The sequence below is a fragment of the Schistocerca piceifrons genome, chromosome 5 (assembly GCF_021461385.2).
Source record: "Schistocerca piceifrons isolate TAMUIC-IGC-003096 chromosome 5, iqSchPice1.1, whole genome shotgun sequence".
In the NCBI taxonomy this organism is placed as follows: Eukaryota; Metazoa; Arthropoda; class Insecta; order Orthoptera; family Acrididae; genus Schistocerca; species Schistocerca piceifrons.
In genome coordinates, this window is record NC_060142.1 from 271,941,769 (window position 1) to 271,963,396 (window position 21,628).

Here is a 21,628-nt window from a genome sequence, read left to right on the forward strand (position 1 = left end):
TATTCCAGTCTCGTATTGTCTGCGTAAAGAAAGATTGTCGGTATGTCTCTGTGTGTGCTCTAATCTCTCTGCGGCAAGCAGGTAATGATGGTCTACACACATCTTTTGAAATGCAGTGTTTGTTGTTTTCCATCGGACTATCACCATCTGTCGTCAGCTGAGAAATATTACAACCAGACACCATAAGTTTGAAATTTGGTGAGATGTACACAGCTGCTCTTGCTCTCTATACTACTCTCCGCTAAAATACAGTTTTTGGGTTGTAGCTCTGCAAACTTCCAAAAGCCGTTGTGGAGATATGGGTAGTTGTCTTCGAACTATACATAAATTTCTTTCCGATTACTTAAAACTAATCATTTTTGCTCCTGAATTTTATCTCCATTATGAGCAAAAAAACCTGCTTATCTCATCAGAACAATACAAGTTTTTTACAAAATCAGTAGTTGTTTGAGGCTTACTAGGTTTTGGATTAGGATAAGACCAAATACCCTAGACCTTCACCAAATCTTTTACTTTTCTAGCTATGTAGTTTGTTAAATTCCTCTTGAAGCATCTTAACATTCCAGCTTTTATGTAAAATTGTGGGAAATTCCATCTGTGTACATTGAAATGTGCAAGCACTAAATTTCTCTTTCATGTGAACGGTCATCTCTGATCCTGAATGACCATATATCTTCATCAGAAGGTAGCATCTGTACTTTCCTTAGGATTGCTGAAGTTACTTTTGTTAGTTTTCTAATGGTACTTTGCCTTACATAGTCGTTTTTTTCTTAACTGTTCATTCACCAACAGACTACAAAGAAGCATTCAAAGTTTCTAGGGCTGCACTGGCACAATGTATTGTACATCACTACAACTTAAACATTTTTTTACTTTATTGCTTGACCTCAGAACACACTAGATCATCATTCTCTGTGCTAGACGTATTATACCAAAATCTGCTTGTGAAAATTTTTCCTGTCATCCATTGGGAAACAGGAAATTTTTTTTCATATGGTTATTTTGACCTTTCCATTAGGATTACAGCAGAAAGTTGAAATTTTTGGTATTTTATATAATTCTCAAGTGACTAGTCTGATGTTCATCAAAGGCCTTCAAAGATTTGTGTATCAGCTTTCTGTATTTACGAATAAATAATGTTACTTCTCCACTATTTCACATTCTGGAATAAAATTTAACATTATGTTAATAGTTTGCAAAAGTTAACTGGTTTTAGGTATATAGACATATCCTCTATTGTGAAAATTATGCAGAAGCACCTTTATGGTAATTACAAAACACAATGTTCCACAATTACACATTATTTCACTTTATAAGGTATACCACACCAAAAGAAAATGTACAAGTGAATGTCAACAACAGTTGCCAATATCTTATAGAATATTATCCAGTGACAAAATTGCTAAACAGACGGGAAATAGTCACACTCACCATTCATGTTGTACAGAGTCTTTAAATAAAGTTTTTTAACTTGCATTAAGATACTGTACATGTTTTAGACTAGCTGTTACCTGCAGCAGCACTCGGATATCAGTAGTTTTGTAATGAAGAGTGATAGTGAGTAAGCAAGTTAGTGTACATGTAGTTCAGCTGTCCTCGCACGTCTGTTCGGGTGAGCGTTGCTCAAGATGTGTGCCCTACCTTCCCCCCTCCCAAGTTGTCACAGTGCACTATGTGGCAGCATCTACATCTGCATCCCTACTCTGCAAGCCACCTGATGGTGTGTGGCGGAGGATACTTTGAGTACCTCTATCGGTTCTCCCTTCTATTCCAGTCTCGTATTGTCTGCGGAAAGAAAGATTGTCGGTATGTCTCTGTGTGTGCTCTAATCTCTCTGATTTTATGCTCATGGTATCTTCACGAGATATAAGTAGGAGGGAGCAATATTCTGCTTGACTCCTCGGTGAAGGTATGTTCTCGAAACTTCAACAAAAGCCCGTACCGAGCTAGTGAGCATCTCTCCTGCAGCGTCTTCCACTGGACTTTATCTATCATCTCCATAACAGTTGCGTGATTACTAAATGATCCTGTAATGAAGTGTGCTGCTCTCCATTGGATCTTCTCTCTCTCTTGTATCAACCCTGTCTGGTACGGACCCCACACCGGTGAGCAGTATTAAAGCAGTGGGCAAACAAGTGTACTGTAACCTACTTCCTTTGTTTTCGGACTGCATTTGCTTAGGATTCTTCCAATTTATGGAATTAACTGCTTCCAGTTGCTGACCTGCTATATTGCAGCTAATTGATAAGGGATCTTTCTATGTATTCGCAGCACATTAGACTTGTCTACATTGAGATTGAATTGCCATTGCCTGCAGCATGCGTCAATTCACTGTAGATCCACCTGCATTTCAGTACAATTTTCCATTGTTACAACTTCTCGATATACCACAGCATCATCCGCAAAAAGCCTCAGTGAACTTCCGATGTTATCCACAAGGTCATTTATGTATATTGTGAATAGCAACGATCCTACGACACTCCCCTGCGGCACACCTGAAATCACTCTTACTTCGGAAGACTTCTCTCCATTGAGAATGACATGCAGTGTTCTGTTACCTAGGAACTCTTCAATCCAATCACACAATTGGTCTGATAGTCCCTGTGCTCTTCTTTTGTTCATTAAACGACAAGGGGAACGGTATCAAATGCCTTGCGGAAGTCAAGAAACACGGCATGTACCTGGGAAACCGTGCCTATGGCCCTCTTGAGTCTCGTGGACGAATAGCGTGGGTTTCACATGATTGTCTATTTCGAAACCCATGTTGATTCCTACAGAGTAGATTTCTAGTCTCCAGAAAAGTCATTATACTCGAACATAATGTGTTCCAAAATTCTGCAACTGATCGATGTGAGAGATATAGGTCTATAGTTCTGCACATCTGTTAGACGTCCCTCCTTGAAAATGGGGATAACCTGTGCCCTTTTCCAATCATTTGGAACGCTGCGCTCTTCTAGATACCTCTGGTACACCGCTGCAAGAAGGGGGGCAAGTTCCTTCCCGTACTCTGTAAAATTGAACTGGTATCCCCATCAGGACAAGCGGCCTTTCCTCTTTTGAGAGATTTTAATTGTTTTTTTATCCCTCTGTCATCTATTTCGATATCTACCAGTTTGTTATCTGTGTGACAATCTAGAGAAAGAACTACAGTGCAGTCTTCCTCTGTGAAACAGAATGTGCTGTATCATTTTCAAGCAGTGCGTACAGAGGGGAACAGACAGGAATGGGCATCTCAGTGTTGTGCTAAAGTAGCCATACATTATACAATTTGTACATTCTGCAACAAATTTAATAATTTTTGGGGAGCTGTACCTCAATTGGTAAAAACGGAACCCTTATAGGATGGGTTTGTTGTCTGTCTTGTCTGTCCATCTCTTAAGACTCCTTTTTTCTCAAGAACGGGTAGATGTTTCGTGTTGAAATTTGTCATTTATTAAGGTCTATTGTCTCTTGGCAATGTAATGGATATTACCTTCGGAGTCAGTGCAGTCAAAAGGTACAGCTATTTGTGTTGCATATTTTGATACTTGTAAACTCACCCATCAAAACCTATAGTGTACTTCCCGTTGATGTAGAATCATGAAATATGACAAGAAGTAGGGTTTCACAGTACAATTGAAGGGAAAAAATCCATCTCGGCATTATGTATTCCTACATCCACTTGAACCTGCTTGCATTGTCTCCCTCTAAATATTTACCTCCTCATCCCCCACTCCTCCCTTCATTACAAAATCAACTACTTGTTGATGCCACCGGATGTAGCCTGTCAACTGATTCCTTAATTTAAGGAAGTTGCACTATCAGTTTTTCTCTCCAATTTGATTCATCAAGTCTTCAATAGTTGCTTAGAACTGTATGTGTTTTCTTACTGTTTAAATAAACCGTTGTTAAAAAATGTAGTGCAGCCAAGTAAGACATTTTGCTGATACAAAAATGTTATTTCCCTTTGCAAATCTTCTAATACCTCAAGTTATGGGATGAGACCTCTCATGATTTGCCTGATATACTGGACAAGTTCCTGTACCACGAGAAGTTATTCAGAAAAGGATTGTAACCTGCCTTTACTATGCAAAATTTTGCTATCAGGATCATGACGTGCTCGATCAAAAAGCATTCTAAGGTGGCTGAAGAAATTTCTGTGAGTCACACAATGAAATTAGATGGGAAGAATTGTCAAATCTGTAAATTCCTGATGACTGCAGTTCTCAAGGTTTATGGAATTTTTAATGTTGTAACAAGAAGTCAGCTGGCTAAACAGACAGTATGGTCATGAAAGCCTGTGTAAGAGAGTAAGAAGGCTTTGTTTCTGATTTCCTCATCAGTAGATCAAAATTAAATGCAAAATCTGTCACTGAGGTAACACATGGAATGTTGAACAAATTAAGAGTCATACAAGAGCAACGATCAGAAGCAGGTAAATTAACTTTAATGCAGCATTTTTAAGAATGTTGGATATAATGATTCGGTTTTTCTATAGTTAGCTAAAGTTGAAAATCTTGCGCTACAGATTCGAAATTTTGCCGAAAGTGTTAGATGTCACCATTATGGTGAAAATCATGTCAGTGCTGTCAAAGTTCAACACATTTAAAACAGTGTGAGGCAGTGTACCATCTGGTCAGCAAAATGTCAAAATGTTGCCAATATCTCATCAGAGAAGAGTCCCAGCTAGACATAACGCATTTGCAACGATGACGATCAGTAACCAAATCAAAAAACATTGTTCAATTGGGTGAAATCAGTTGTTCTAAAGAGAAAAAGCTCCTCCTGTGTTTCTGTTGCATAAGTATGGACATTTAACTCTAGTGCTGGAAGAAAAAGTGTGGTGGGGAGAAATATGAGTATCAAAGACATGAATGACTGTGTTTATTACCTTCTCAGATAATGGTCATGTTGCCAAAATGTTGAGAGACTTGTGCGAAATAACATGAGCGTTATCAGTGAGACAAACAGTTGATGGGTAATTGTGCATTGTGTCGCATGACTTTCCAACCAGAGTGATTCTTGAGCTTTAGTCCAAAACGATAGAACATGTATACTCAGTGGTAAAACAGAATTCAGCCATTGGTGTGGGAACTGCAGTTTCCTGCAAAGAAGTTGATGGCACATGGAGCTAGCCAAATTTCAAAAATTTACGTACAAACTATCAGAAAGAGTTTGCTTAATGTTGGAGTATGTACATCAGAGGAGTTCACTACGTTATTTCAAAGAAGATTAAATTTTGAGGTAATTCTGCTATGATCTCACAAACTTTCAGTATATCAACAATATAAGGAAAAGGATAGATTGCTACTCACTGTAAAGATGACACGTTGAGGTGCAGTCAGGCACAGTGAAAAGAATATTACACGTTTAGCTTTTGGTCAGCCTACCTCAAAAAAGGAAAAAACACACACACACACACACACACACACACACACACACACACACACACCTCAGACCATTGCTTCTGGAAATGGCAGTCGGTGTGTGTGAGGTCTGCTCATATCCCCCCCCCCCCCCTCCGCCTTGGGCGAGAGGGGGCGGGGGTCTGAATAAGATTTTTAGCAAAAGCTAAATGTTAGTCTTCCAGTTATGCCTGCCTGCAGCTCAACATGTCATCTTTAAGGCGATAGCAGTTTATCCTTTTCCTTATATTGTTGATATTCCAACGTGGAGTTTCCATTGCGCAAACTTTCAGAAATGATGAAGAAAGATAAATGGATAAATTCTGCAGTAAGGTACACTGGTCTGGAAACAGAGTTGAATGTCATGCAGATTACTCTGTCAGTGTACGTCTTCTACAGCAAGCTTTTTGCTTTCCATATCTGGGAGGAGTTAATATGGACCAAAATAAGAAGAAAAATATCCGGTACACATGGGTTCTAAAATGCGTAGCTTAAGAGCTGTTAGCATTTGTTCATCTTTCCTACTGTGAAACACTTCTCTTCCACTGAACAGGTGCTCACAGCTCTTAAGATACGCGTTTTTGAGCCCATCTTTACTGGGCATATTTTTCTTGTTTGGTCCAAACTATTTCCTTCCAAAATATAGAAGACAAAGAGCTTGCAGTAGAGGACCACTGTCGGACACATCAGAACAATTTTCACTCGTAACTTTAGAACCAGTCTTTTCTGAATCCTTCTCCTTCATCTCACAGTTCATAACATCATCACAAAATCACCCTATATAGTAGTGCACTGTAAAGAAAATGTCACGGAAGTTGTGGACCAAGAAGAAAATATTTGGTTGTTGTTTTTTTAATCCAAAGTGGGTATTGACTCTAAAAGTGGTTTGCATGAAAATTATTGAGCATATCTGTTCAGAAGAGATCTCCATTCCTCTTACTCATACGGATTCACGGTGTCAGTTTCCTACAGCACTACTTCAGACATTAGTCGTGTTGTGGCACTTCTGCATGCTCGTGAGGGGGCCCTACAAGATACTAGGCAGGGTACCAGTTTCTTAGGCTCGTCAGTGTTGTTCCTGCTTGCAATTCAGGATAGGGTAATGACTGACTGTTTTACCTCCAAAGTCTTACACTGTTGCTATAAGAAACAAAATCTAACGTAGTTTACTATACACATGGCATAATTAGAATCTTTCCTTTTAGACAATCTAAAACTATTGCTTCGAGCAAAGTGACAATGTCAAAAACATGCTTTTAGAAGCCATCCTTCTTGCAAATTCTAATATTAAATGCAGGAACATAAACTTTGCTCCGTAAAATCGCTGCATACATATGGCTCAGGCCAGAACTCTGTAATCTATCAAAGTTATACACACTTTGAAGAGTGCAGGAACCACCTGGGTCAGATAACCATAATGGAAGGGTAGAGTGAATGAGTTTCTTGGGAATTAATGCTTTCATAGGGAAACTGCACGTTCATAAAATCAGATGAACTGCAGAATAGCATATATTCTCCATTCATATTAGGTTTTTTTTTTTTTTTTTTTTTTACGAAGTTATTTTGAACAGAGGTTCTTCTCGGTCTTGGATGCCATGGAATGAATCAGTTAAACATCTGAAGTATTGGTAGTTATGATTCAGTAGTGTTTGATTTGGACATATATTTAATTTGGAAAGACAATGAGTGTAGTTCATACTTCAGGTGATACTGGTGAAAACACACTGAGCTCTGGTATTTAAGGCCTTGCCGGTACATGCGAAGTGGATTCATCTGGCGTTGTGCATGCGCTGCTTGAGCGCATTTGATTCTGCAGTGCAGCTTGTGGTGAAAACTCACCACATCAATATCAAATAGATTGTCTTCCTGCGGTTCCACCACAGAACTACGCTGGCAACAGAGGACACAAAAGTTTTTCAATGATTGGATTCCATGCTGAATTCGACTGAAAACCATCATCTCGATTAATAAGAGACTCGCTGTCAGACAGTCCTATTTTCACGGATTCATTAATAATAAAACTCCAAAAGTTAGACGTAAGGGCCACAATTTTTGTCTCACTGTAACTCATGACATGACCAGTGGAAATAGTGTTCAGCGATGGCAGACTTACAAGGTTGAAGGAGGTGAGTATGCCACTGATGATCTACCGTGCGATCCTGCACAGTATGCGTCGTTTGCCCTATATCAGATTTGCTGTATTCACATGGAATCCTGTAAACACCTGCCTTGCGCAGCTCTAGGCCATCTTTGACAGATCCAAACAGCGATGAAATTTTTGCAAGTGGGCAAAAGATTGCTCCCAATTTATATTTTTTTAGTATACTGCCCATTTGCACTGAAATATTACCAATATGTGGTACATAGGCAGTCTTTTTAAAGGCTGCTTCCTCCTCTTTGTTCCGTTGTTTACAGCTCTGCAGCGCTCTCTCCACTTGCTGGGACGAATACCCGTTCTTCAGAAATACTGTCTGCAAGTGTTCCAGTTCCATTTGCAAACTATCAGGGTCAGAGATGATATGGGCTCGGTGAATCAATGTCTTCAAAACACGTATCGTTTGTGCCAGATGGTGGAAACTAGCGGCTTTCAAGTAAAGGTCTATGTGAGTGTGCTTTCTATATACTGAATGACCAAATGTGCCATTGCTCTTACGTCGCGCCAAAACATCTAAAAATGGCAGGCATCAGTCCTTCTCCAACTCCATAGTAAAATTTGTTTTCATATATGGAGTTCAGATGTTGTAGGAACTCTTGCAGACAGTCCAAACCATGAGGCCAAACTATAAAAGTATCATCAACGCATCGCCAAATTTCTGTTGGTTTAAATGTGGCTGAGGTGAGTGCTTGCTTCTCAAAATTTTCCATAAAAGACTGGTCATCAGGGGAGACAAAGGACTCCACATGGCGACACCATCTAATTGCTCGTGAAACTCATTAAATAAGAAATATTTAGAGGAGGGGATGTGCTCAAACAGTGCTGTAATGTCAGCTCCAAACTTATTGCCAATGAGATGTAGTGAGTTCACAAGAGGTACATTTGTAAAAAGTGAAACTACATAGAAACTGCAATAACGTAAGTCTGCTGATGAAATCACTAGAATTCTTTGTGATGTGGACACTTTCCTATCATTGGTTTGAGCAAAGACGCTAAATACTTTGCTAAGTCGTAGGCCAGGGTGTATACGACCCGGGAAATCTGGGAAAAAAAACGGGAATTTTTTCATCTGGGGAAAAAACTGGGAAAAACCCGGGAATCTTTCAGAATTCCGGGAGTTTTTCATTGTTTTAGCTTTCCGTTACATTTTTGTAATTTTGACTGGTAAGAATTGATTCTCTAGCAAAGAATGTTACTGTATCCTGCTACTGGAGAATGATGCTGCAGCAATAAAATATAAACGAGAGGGGGAAAAAAATAAAACTTTAGTGGCAAGGGAAATGCGTCATTTACAACAACAAAACAACGTGCACACAAGCGTTTGCAAATAGCAAAAATATGTCAAAAGGCCATAGGGCAAAGACTGTGTAATTCTTCGTAACAATAAACTGCTTGCTATGAGCGTGACCTCACAACTGTTAACATTAGATTTGTTTGACCAGTTGCTAGCAGGCTCATGCGCATGCCCAGTTGACTAGGGTATGAGCAATACCTTCTCCCGCTTCCTGCTACATGAAGTGTGGCTTTAGCTGTATCGGCAGTAGCAGCCAGATGCAAACGAGAAAAATTTTTCTCGCGTGCCCTAGCTGCCAGATTCACGCATTCGCAGAGTTGTTAGAGTTGTAGTGGAGGGGTTAGTCTCTACATGACCCGTGTTTGCGTGTAAGTGATTTCGCTGCTTCTCTTCGTTTACAGCTCCCACGTCAAATGAAAACAAAACGGATTTCTGTGGCCGGGAACTATCAAGTGAATTAAAATACATTCACATAATCATGGAGGGCAAAAATATATTATTAGTTTGTTTTCTGATTTTATTGAATTTCTAAGTTGTTAACAGTCAAGCATTAATTACCTTGCAGAACAGTGAAATTATTTTTACAATTTTGCTAAAGAAATTTGACTTTATTAAGGCAGTCATTTTATTTGAAATGATTTCATTCCACAGTATTGACTAGTTCCAACTGTTCGCTGAATTTCAAGTGCACGTTATCATCATCTGCAGTGTATGGCATTATGCCATAATAAAGAACCAAAAATGATATCATACAATACTGGTACTCTTTAAGAAAATTTACATCCCAAAAACCACACTGAAAAGCTTAATATCAGATGGGACCTACTTCATTGTGAATCTGGAAAAAAACAATGTGCACTTCAAGCTGTTATGAATTTTAGTATGGTTTATGAAATTCCGATGCTCTTGGGAGTATTCTCTGATGCTCTGTTTCTTTTATGGTGTATTGTAAGCTCTCTTAGTGCTTTATACATAGGAATATGCAGACCTCTTACACCAATGCAGCTCCGCACGTGCAATAATGCCTGTTTTCTGGTACACTCTGGCAACTGCTAAATAGAACCTATTTCTAACAGTCTCCGGGTAGTATTGCGAATGGTGGTTCGAAAAGCGTCACTTTCAGAATAAATTTCTTTTTACGCAAGATGAATTATGTTATGTGCGGGAAAGTAGGATGAATTTGTAAATCACAGCGCGTTCAAAACTGAACACTTTGAGGACGAGCCACTTACAAGAATTTCGAACCCAGAAGACCAGACTTTTATGTCATAATTTTAAATTTACTGGCACATTTGTGTTGTGTATCTTAAAGTATTACACACACAACAAAGATCAATATTACATGTCAAAGCTTAGCTTCTATTGTAGCTTGTTAATCTTAGAGACCAATATTATATGTGGTAGCTTAGCTTTTCTTGTAGCTATACTATGTATATTAATGTAAACTGTTAACTTTTCCTATTTGTGTGTTCGCGCTATGTAACCAGTAATCTTGCTATCGGCTGACTATAACACGTGTCCTATGCTCTGAATATCTGCTGTCATCGGCTGGCGAGATCATGTGGCATGAGATATAATTGGATTATAAAAGGACGTCGCAATCTCGGTTTCAACGCTCCAGAAACTAACTCGCTGTGTTTGGTGTAATTCGAATTTATACTTTCGTAATACAAAAATATGCATTGTGTATGTTGCTGCAAATCAAAGGTCGCTCCAAAACTTCTCTCCTCCTTTTTTTCATTACAAGTCTTTCCAAAACTATGCCCCCCTCCACGGGAAGTTCTACGCGAGTGTAAAAAAACCTTAACCATTCAAAGGACTGATAAGTTTTACAGTTCCAAGGGGAAAATCTACGGAAAACCGACTGTCACTTAGCACAGAAAAAGCATATTTTCGCCCGGGAAAATGCATATTTTTTAATCGGGATATCCAGGAATAATCCGGGAATTTGTTTTCCTTGTCCCCGTATACATTTTGTAGGCAGCTGCTCCAATATTACTCACAATTGGACGCAATGGCACGTTATCCTTGTGGATCTTTGGCGATCCATATAGCCTAGGTCAATCTGAACTATTTGGTTTCAGTTTCTTAATTATCTCCTTTGGTAAGTAACTGTTAGTCAGTAGTTCTGCTGTTTTCTGCACCACTCAGGTAGTAAGATCCTTATAAATTTTGCAATATGTTGAATCGCTTAATAAAACATTGATCTTATTAATATAGTCCTCCTGTAGCATTAAAACAGTAGCTTTACCTTTGTCGGATTTAAGTACCACTGTATCCGGGTGTGCTCGCAAGTTCCGGATTGCTGCCCTCTCCGTAGGCAAGCTGTTGCTCTTCAGCAGTGTAGCTGTTGTTAACACACAAGACAAGACTCCCAGCGCACTTCCTCAGCTTCATCTGTAGCAAGACGTTGGACAGCTTCTTCGATGGAACTGATAAAGTCCAGTAGTTGTGGTGAAGCAGGTTTAGGAGCAAAATTGAGACCTCTTGCTAATACAGGCATAGTCGCGTCATCTATAGGTTTCCTCGTGAAGTTAATAACGGATTGTCGAGTAGGAACTTCCTCCAGCATCTGTGTTGAAATTCATTGGAACTTGGCCATTTGCCTTGCCGTAGTCTTGTCATGGCTCCAGTTTGCTTTGGCCCATGTCGCACCATCCACCCAGTTTCAAGACAAAGTAGACCATCTAGCTGCTAATTCTCAATGAAGATAATACATGTCCTTCAATACGAAATCCAGTTCACGCTAACTGAAACAAATCCTTTCTCTCACTAATGCCGTACTTGCTTTATGTTTGATGTTATTTGCAGCGGCTTGTATCCCCATGAAAGACATGTCCCATAGATCCACTACTGACTACTCCAGTCCTGTGACAGGCTTTTTCTGTCCCATCAAAGGTAGGGCTCCCTACTCAGCTGTAATCACTGTCACATTCTACATGAGTGTGACCACTAACAAGCTGCGTGGCTGCATAAATGGCCACCACCAAATGGAGACAGCTGGAGCATACAGTCGCTGAGTGAGTGGCAACCCAGCACAGTGTGCTTACTTCAGTTACTACTTCATAGTCCATGTCGTCTGGATCCTTCTCACTAACACAAGCTTTTTTGAATTGTGCAGATGGAAACTCTTTACCACATATACTTCGTTCCCATTTCTTCCCCCACCCCTCTCGGCTTCAGCTTCCTATTTCCACACCCCCCTTTATCTGTACAACTTACATGTACAGTCCTTTCCCTTTTTATGATCCCCCTCCCCCAAGTACAGCTCTCCCAATGCTTCATCTACTAGCCCATCATCTTGTCCTCATCACATCTGAGCACATTTACAGGCAGATCTATGGTCGTCTTCCCCCCCTCCCCTTTCTTCCCCCCCTCCCCTTTCTTCCCCCCCTCCCCTTTCTTCCCCCCTCCCCTTTCTTCCCCCCTCCCCTTTCTTCCCCCCTCCCCTTTCTTCCCCCCCTCCCCTTTCTTCCCCCTCCCCTTTCTTCCCCCCCTCCCCTTTCTTCCCCCCTCCCCTTTCTTCCCCCCTCCCCTTTCTTCCCCCCTCCCCTTTCTTCCCCCCTCCCCTTTCTTCCCCCCTCCCCTTTCTTCCCCCCTCCCCTTTCTTCCCCCCTCCCCTTTCTTCCCCCCTCCCCTTTCTTCCCCCCTCCCCTTTCTTCCCCCCTCCCCTTTCTTCCCCCCTCCCCTTTCTTCCCCCCTCCCCTTTCTTCCCCCCCTCCCCTTTCTTCCCCCCCTCCCCTTTCTTCCCCCCCTCCCCTTTCTTCCCCCCCTCCCCTTTCTTCCCCCCCTCCCCTTTCTTCCCCCCCTCCCCTTTCTTCCCCCCCTCCCCTTTCTTCCCCCCCCTCCCCTTTCTTCCCCCCCTCCCCTTTCTTCCCCCAATTCATGCCCTGCTCTCTCCACCTCTCCTCAACATATGCCACTTGTGTATCCCCAAATTACACACGCCAGCCAATATTGCTACTTGCCCTAGTGGGGTCAAAGTGCCCAGAGGCAACCATGGCCATATGTTTTGGTTGTGTGTTTCTGCTTGCTGTTCAATGCCTCATCTGTGTGGTGAATAGCTATGTATCCTAATTCATGTTGACAATTGTGTTGCTTCCATTTTCAAACTTTTACATTGTCAAGTTCTCTAGAATGGTTTCCGATATTGCAATGTTTCCTGTTTGTTGTATGAAAGTTTTGATGAATGTGGACTGCAGTGAGGCACAGTCAGAACAAAACAGCTACAACTAAATAGGGTATATGTAGCAGACATTTAATAAATAAACAATATATTGTGAGAGAGTAATGTGCTGCTTAAATTAGGTTTAAGAATTAGATCTTAATATTTGTTTGTAATTGTCAAATTTTTTGCATTACAAAACCTTTAAGCTTACGGCTTGTAAATTTTGTAATTTAAGTAGCAACATGGTGTAACACTGTGATAATGTCACAACATGAAAGTGATTTCTCAGTGAAGCGCAATTTCTAGACTACAAAACACCTCCAGCAGAACGCAAGATACCACCCAGTTCTGTAGCAAAAGTGAATTTCTGATAGTAGCCATTGTTTCTAGGAGCAGCTTACATCTTTCTGACAAAGGATGTAAAACACTTGACAGAATACTGTACTTTAAATATTAACCAACCTGTTTTTATTTTACAGGGAGCATTTGGTGCACTGCAGAAAATTTGTGAAGATTCATCAGAACTGTTGGACAGTGATGCTTTAAATCGCCCTCTCAATGTTCTAATACCAAAGTTCCTGCAGTTTTTCAGGCATTCAAGTCCAAAGATCAGGTTTGTTAAAGAATATGGTGTAGTACACTAACACTTATGTGATGTGTTCAAAAAGTAACAAGAATTGATCTTGTTTTAGTCTCCTTTGTGCTCTTATTTTGTTTTCGCAAGGTGCTATTTTCTGAACAAATTTTATGTGTGATATTTAAGACCATGTATACATGGAACAGTTAAACATAATGAGGAGTTGTTCAACAGCATTTGCTTTCCAATTGACTGAATCTTATAATCTATATTAGAGTTAATCAATAGCTGATTGAAAAAGGTATCTCTATCGACCTCCATACTTGGCATACTGCTGTGAAGGGCATCATATAGAGTACTTCCCATTGTACCAGTTATTAGAGCTGCTTCTGCTGTGTATGCGTATGGGAGTGTGGGAAGATGACTGTTTCAGTGACTGCGCACTGTATTTAATCTGTGTCCTCAAGATTCCCTGTAAGTAGTCTTTCGTGGGATAGTTTGTCTGTATTCAAGCATCTGCTAGTTCAGTTTCTTCAGCATTTCCATGCCACTCCCATGAATCGGACAAACCTGTGACCATTTGCATTGCTCTCCATGGTACACATACCATACCGCTGTTAGATCTGTTTGGTAATACACACACACACACACACACACACACACACACGTGCGCGACCAATATTCTAAAGCATGTATTACATGACGATCCGCCATGAAAGGTACTGGTCTACCACAACAGCCTCCTTGTGGTAGAACAGCTGAAACTACAAAAATTAGAAGACACACTATCCGCGCACCAGAATAGAGCAGTTCTAAACTGCTGAATAGAGAGCAGTTCGAAACTGCAGTGAATCCGCACATGCACACAAGGTAGCGATAATTTGCATGTGCGCAGAAGGGTGTACTGCAGTGCTTTCTGCTTGTTATTTGCGTATTGTTCGGTGGCTAGTAGCTAATTTCAGATTTTCGTGTTGGGGATTTTCCGGCTTTGTTTTTTTTTCTTTTTCCTAGTAGTAGGTTTTCATAAATGCAGAAAAAAACTTTTTGCCAGTAGGCTTTCTTTTATCCTAGCTAATTGTGAAAACATTCTTTCTTTTGATTACTTCGTATTGTAGAAATGAAATGGAGCAAAGAGGCGTTAAGCATCTTAATTCAGGCATACAGCGAGGAAAGGTGTATGTAGGACCCTCTGTATCGTACAACAGTACGTTGGCAATCGTTTCTTTCTGAGTAATAAGCATGTAAAGTTACACGGTGATTTTCAGTTTGTATCGTAATGCCTTAGCTTACAAAAGTTCATATTTGATTTAATTGTATCTCTTGTTTTATTTTAGTATGCCAGGAAAGAAAAATTGGCACTGATAGCGAGAAAGTCTGTGCAGTTTCGCCCAGTGCGACAGGCGGGGACTGCAAAACTCTGAGTAGCACATCGCATTCCATTTTCCAAATTTGGAAAAATAACACGAGTGCACTTTTAAGTATTGGTTCTTTAAAGTGTTGCAAATTGCAGTGCATACACCCACAAGTACTTTTAAAATGGTGGGCTGTGCTATTCTGTGGCTAAAAAACACTCTTAAAACATTCCACAGTTGCCAGGAAACGTAATATTACAACCAGCCTGCAACATAACTGGGCATGTACTGGTATTATCAGTGGTCTAGGCTGGTATGATCGCATTACGTATAAACATATGAATTAATACATACTTTCGAGAAGGTGAGATAGCATCCTGCCTGACTGTGTCACACTTGTTAATTCCATCTTCCATCGTAGACCGCAGCTTCTCGAAACAGCCTATGTTCATCCTCGTGAAGTTCTGAAATTCTTACAGGTCTACAGGGCTCAGTTCTTTCATAAGCAATATAATCCCCTGCCTTCGTACTTTCTTTTCAGCCTGGGTCGAACTCGGCAACATCTGGCTTTTTGTTTTTGTCGTCGTTCTGCCCTAATCTGAAGATATACTGTCACTGACAGGGCAATAGCTTCAAAAACAGTGGGTCCTCCATGCGCAAAATGTTAATTTAGATATACATGTACATGTGTAACAAAGTGTTGTAATATAAAACTAACTGTTGAGTCTGTAATTCAGGTCAGTAGTAACATACGTAATAGAATAACGATTACATAATAAATAATATAAAACCAATTTCTTCTTAAATAGGTACCTGGAGCTGACATAAATAATTTGAACAAATGACGTTCCAGTATGTCACATGTTCCTCCTTGTGTTTCGCGCAGTAGAACGAACGACTTTACAAGAAATAAGGTGGTTCTATTTGCGTTTCGTGCATACAGTCTACTGTGCATGTGCGCCAGGAACATAGGTGTAAGTTTTAGGCGCTTCGTGTAATAGGAGCTTAAGTTAGGTTGCACAAGTATTTCCTATGTAATCTCTCTTTTTGAGTGATTTCCATAGTAGCCAGCCAGGGAAATGAAGCCTACCATCTGCTTTACCTGTGTTTAATTTCATATCCCTGACAATAGTTACTCAGATATTTGTATGAGCTGACAGACTCTTTGTTATTACAGACATAAAATACTACAGTTCCTCGTTTTGTGAAGTGCACAATACTACGATCTAAGCATTTAAAGCAAGTCGCCTCTCTTTGCACCACTTTGAAATTTTTTCAAGGTGCAACTGAATATTTGCACAGGTTTTTTTCAGACTTACTTTATTATAGCTGACATTCACCTGTGAAAAGTCTAAGATTACTATTAATATTGTCTACTACTAGACATTAATACAAAATATAATAAAGGGGCCCAACAGACTTCCGAAGAGTATTTTACCATTAACAGGACTAAGTTTTGTTTTGTACAATCCGATTGTAAATAGCTGTGTGAACTTACGTATTAAACCAAACAAAGTGCTTCAGTGGATATGATAGCGGCCTCTTACTAAATAGTGAGATAATTTCCCATCCAGTGAACTAGATGTAGGCCTTTTGGAAATTTAGATGTGACGAACATATACAGACAAACAAGTGATTGTAGTTTCAGAAAAATTGGATGATTTATTCAAGAGAGAGAGCTTCACAAATTGAAAAAGTCGGTAACACGTTGGTCCATATCTGGGCCTTATACAAGAAAGTTATTCAGCTTGACATTATTGATAGGGCTGTTGGATGTTGTCCTAAGAGATCATGCCAAATTCTGTCCATTTGTCACCTTAGACCGTCAAAATCCTGAGATGGTTTGAGGGCCTTGCCCATAATGCTCCAAATCTTCTCAGTTGTGGAGACTGACCAAGGTAGGATTGTGGCAAGCACAAAGAGAAGCAGCAGACACTCTTGTTGTGCGTGGGCAGGCTTTATCTTGCTGAAATTTAAGCCACAGGTGGCTTGCCATGACAGGCAACAAAATGCAGTGTAGAATATTGACGACGCACCTCTGTGCTGTAAGGTTGTGATGACAACCGAAGGGCCCCTGCTAAGAAATGAGTTGCAACCCAGACTATCACTCCTGTTAGTTGGACCATACGGCGGGCAACAGTCAGATTGGTATCCACTGCTGTCTGGGGTATCTCCAGAAACATCTTTGCTAATAACTGGACCTTAGTTTGAAGTGGGACTGATCACTTGAAGAAAATTCTACCCTAGCCAATGAGATTCCTAGCTAAATGTGCCCGACACAATTGCAAATAGTCTAATGGTCTTGTTGGTGTGCAGATGTGAGTGGTAGTTGGCACTTTGAGCACCTGGGTAATGTACTGTCTCAGATATTTATGGCTCATGTTTTTTTTAGTTACGATGTATGTATTAGTAGAAACTCTAAAACATTTTGAACATAAGATTCCGATAAACCTGGGTCTATTTATATATTCACAAAGTTTAATCCACGAGATTGTGGTTTCTCACCCCAAGTCCCTTTGAGGAATTTGTTTAGAATTTGGTGTGAGAATACTGTGTTTAGTATAAAGCAGTTCACTGCATTCTCATTCATGTATTGCGAGGGACCAGTGAAAGAGATTTAAACAGTAAAAAAAGAAATTCGTTTAGTTTCTCCCAGTGTTTTAGATAATTGAACAGTCCATGGGTGTGTTACTGGTTCATAGTATCTAAAGGACACAATGTTTCTGCCGTCAGCTGTCACCATTGTCAGGTGTGCTGACAGGCTGTTCTCCATGGGCACACAGTCAGCTTACATCCCCTCTCTGCACAAGCCGTTATCTACACGATCAGCATCAGATTGCACATGTCAGTGACCAAGGAAGGACTGAGTCTGTCTGTGACCAGCAAAGCCTGGATGGTCACCATGGTTGCGGTAGTGTTGATGTAGTTACTCCTCCTGCCCTGGACAGCAGTACATAATTTGTCAAGTGTCTTAAGTTGACCCAATGCTGATTTCCAAACTTTCCGAGGTTATAGCCTCAGTCCCAATTGACAAGATTGGCCCAGTGCATATTTCAATGGTCTCTCTAACGACATTCTTCCAGTATTTCGAAGTTTGTGCTGAAATCCTGGTACATACGCATTCCGTCACACGAATATCAGGCAGTGCTGTGTTATAGATGACTAGGGATACATTAGTAGTGTGTGGCACTGGTGTCCTCAGCATTGATCTTAAAAGGTGTGTTGTCTCTTTCTCCACGAATAACATGCTAAAAAAAGCTAGCACACAGATCGTGCACCAGTTCAGATGCAGCGAGTCTTCCTTGAGAACTGGAACACCTGAGAATTTTTCCAAAGAAACAATTACTCGGTATGGAAATTAGGCACGTTCTGTGCCCCTCCATTATTTTACTCCTTGTCAAGATGAACAGGGGTATGGAGGCAGAAGGCAGCCTTTTTTTAACTGTACAGTGGCGTACTATTAAGAAAAATTGGATGCACAGTGAAAAATCGCAGAGGAAGAACTGTCTTTTGGCCACCCAATAAAATATAGTCGTTAATGCTGAGCATCATAGATGATTGTGGTTTACGAAAGGCTGGGGTAAATGAGATTCCATGCCAGTGTGGCAAGATGTATATTGGACAGACAGTATGTACCAGCAAAGATCAATGCTGAGAACATTAATGGAACACTTGGCTAATGTACCCAACAAGTTGGCACTGACAGAGCACTATTTGGCAACTGATCATGGCTCCCTGGTTTTGAGTTGAGTGTAAGAACTGAGCCAGAGACTTCGAGGATTCTGTGACAAGCTAGGCAACAACTTCCTGGACTCACGCCATAGGATTGAGAAATGTATGATCCTCCTAAATAGATGAGGTGTGCACTACACATCAGATGCTGCTACCCATGTAGCTGTGTGTGGGATGCACTCGGAATTTTTTAAATTAGGTGACTCTTCGATCAATTTAGATAACAGTAGCTCTAGGAAACTCAGAAGTATCAGTGTAAGATAGAAAGAAATGCCTCTCACAGGTGAGAGTATTAAAATCCCAGTGGTTAACTGCAGAAGCATTCACAACAAAGTACTGGATTTGCTCCTGAAAAGCATTGAAGCTGACATTAGATACAAAAAGCTGGTTGAAACCTGGAATTGATAACAGTGGTTTTTTTGGGGAAAATTTAATTGTATAGCATAAGGAGAGGCAAATGGGGAAATGGGGGCAGTGTATTTGTCACAAGTAGACAAGAAACTCAAATCCACAGAGATAGAAATTGAAGCTTGAGATTGCTTGGGCAAGACTCAGTATCAGGATCGGTGTAAAATGGTAACTGGACCCTTCTATCACCCACCAGACTAATCTCATGAAGTAACCAAAAACCTTCGAGGAAAATCTCAGTTCAGTTGTACGTAAGCTCTCCAGTCATATTGTAGTCATTATTGGATGTTTAATCCTCCAGTAATTGATTGGGAGAATTATAGTTCTGTTAGTGGTGGACATAAGACATTCTGTGAAACTTTACGAAATACCTTCTCTGTATACAACCGAGGACAAATATTTAGTAACCCCACTCGTGATGGAAATATATTGGGTTTAATGGCATCAAATAGACCTGACCTCGCTGAGGATGTCCACATCGAAAGTAGTGACCATGACACGGTTGTGACAACAATGATTACTGAAGTACAAAAGACAACTAAAACAAGTTAACTAGATAAAAAAATCAGTAAGGTCATATCTCAATGAGGAACTTGAAACATTAAGCACAGGGCAGGAGCATGTAGAGGAAATCTGGCTCAAATTTAAGAGAATAGTTGACCATGCACTTACTTATGTATGTACACAGTAGAACAGTTCATAATGGTAGGGAGCCTCCATGGTATGATGCCATTGTAAAGAAACTTCTAAAGAAACAGAGATTACTGCACAATAGGTGTAAAACAAAGCATAGGACTATAGATGGAAATACTGAATGAAACACATTTGGCTTTTGATAGAAATGCATAAAGTCTTCAGTGACTAATGTAGCAAAACATTGTTAGTTGAGCTTTTACAAAACCCAAAGAAATTCAGGTAGTATGTAAAACTTTCAGTGGTGCTGAAATTAGTGTTGAGTCCCTAGTGAATGAGACAAGAACTGAAATTGAGGGTATAAAAGTGAAAGCTGAAGTGCTTAACCCAATTTTCAAATGTTCCTTTACAAAGGAAATCCCAGAACTACTCAAATTTAATCATCATACCACTGAAAAGGTGAGTGAAATAAGTGTCAGTGGTGTTGAGAAACAGCTGCAATCATTAAAAATCAAAGCAAGCTCCAGATCGTGATGGAATTCCTGCTAGATTCTGTACTGAATATGTGGCCGAGTTAGCTGCTTTTCTGACTACAATTCCTGTAACAAAAACCCATGCCCAGTAATTGGAAGAAAACATAGGTCACATCTGTTGACAAGAAGGGTAGTAGATCTGATCCACAAAACTACTGTCCAGTATCCTTGGCATAAATTTGTTGTAGAATCTCAGAACATATTCTGAGCTGAAACATAATGAAATGTCTCGAACAGAATGACCAACTCCAAGCCAACCAGCATGAATTCCGGAAACTCCAATAACTTGAAACTCGCACTTTCTCATATGTTGTACTGAAAGGTTTGGATCAAAGCAGTTAGGTAGGTGCAATATTTCTTGATTTTCAAAATGCATTTGACTCAGCTCTACATCTAGGATTATTGTCAAAAGTATGTTCATATGGGACATCGAGAAATTTTGGCTGGAATGGAAGACGCAGGATATTATCTTGGATAGTCATCAGATGTTGAAGTAACTTTGGGTGTGCCACAGGGAAGTGTGTTGGGAACTTTGCTGCACACTTTGTATACAAATGACCTTGTGAACTATTGAATGTATAGCGTATACATGCTGTGCAGCGACCGTGGAATACAAAATTATAAAGAATGTGGCAACCAGTCGCAATGATAGAAATCTGCCAAGGACAGTACTTCTGCTTATGGCATCGGTTAGAAAAATGCACCAATGATGACTGATATCAGTTGAAATCGATTTGCACCAAGATAAATAAATTGTTTCAGCGACTGGTTGTTACATTCTTTATAGTCTTGTGAACTATGTTAATAGTAAACTCAGACTTTTTGCAGGTGATGCAGTTATATGTAATGAAGTACTGTCTGAAAGAAGCTGCATAAATATTCACTCAGATCTGTACCATTCCGTGTCACATCCCCACAACCAATTTATCATCACCATTTTAAATTTTTTGAAGTTTTGTGTATTCATAGTGGGTGCAGAGACTAATAATAGCAAATTTCAGTTTATCTCAAACTGTTTCTGAAATATGGCTATGTAAAATTTTCAAAAACTGGCCAAATAAGCTTGAACAGACCTTTTTAAAATCGTTGTACAAGCTTTGAGTTAGGGAGCTGAGAAAGGTGTCATTTTGCAGCCTTTTTATACTATTTTCAGTGATGTCCAACACAATGTCGGTTATAATTAAGATTTTTTTCAGAATACGAATTTAAATTTGACTTAATTATTCTCAAAAAAGTATGCTGTTTAAAATTTTCAAACTATTTCCATAAGTAGTTAGTACTGTTGTAAATCACATGACAAAATATAAATATGAGATAATGATGCGTCCATTGTTATTAAAAAAAATCCTGGCCCTTTTTCACCCCATTTTGACAAACCTACCTTTAACAAAC

The 21,628-nt window shown here is 40.0% G+C and overlaps 1 protein-coding gene across 1 annotated transcript in view; it reads left to right on the top strand.

The window, feature by feature from the left end:
- LOC124798024 (transportin-1) overlaps positions 1 to 21,628 on the top strand; it is a 156,497-nt gene that overhangs the window by 16,966 nt on the left and 117,903 nt on the right. Inside the window, exon 5 of the mRNA XM_047261234.1 lies at positions 13,481 to 13,614. Within this exon, the coding sequence (XP_047117190.1) occupies positions 13,481 to 13,614 (134 nt within the window). The remainder of the gene's footprint in view (positions 1 to 13,480; positions 13,615 to 21,628) is intronic.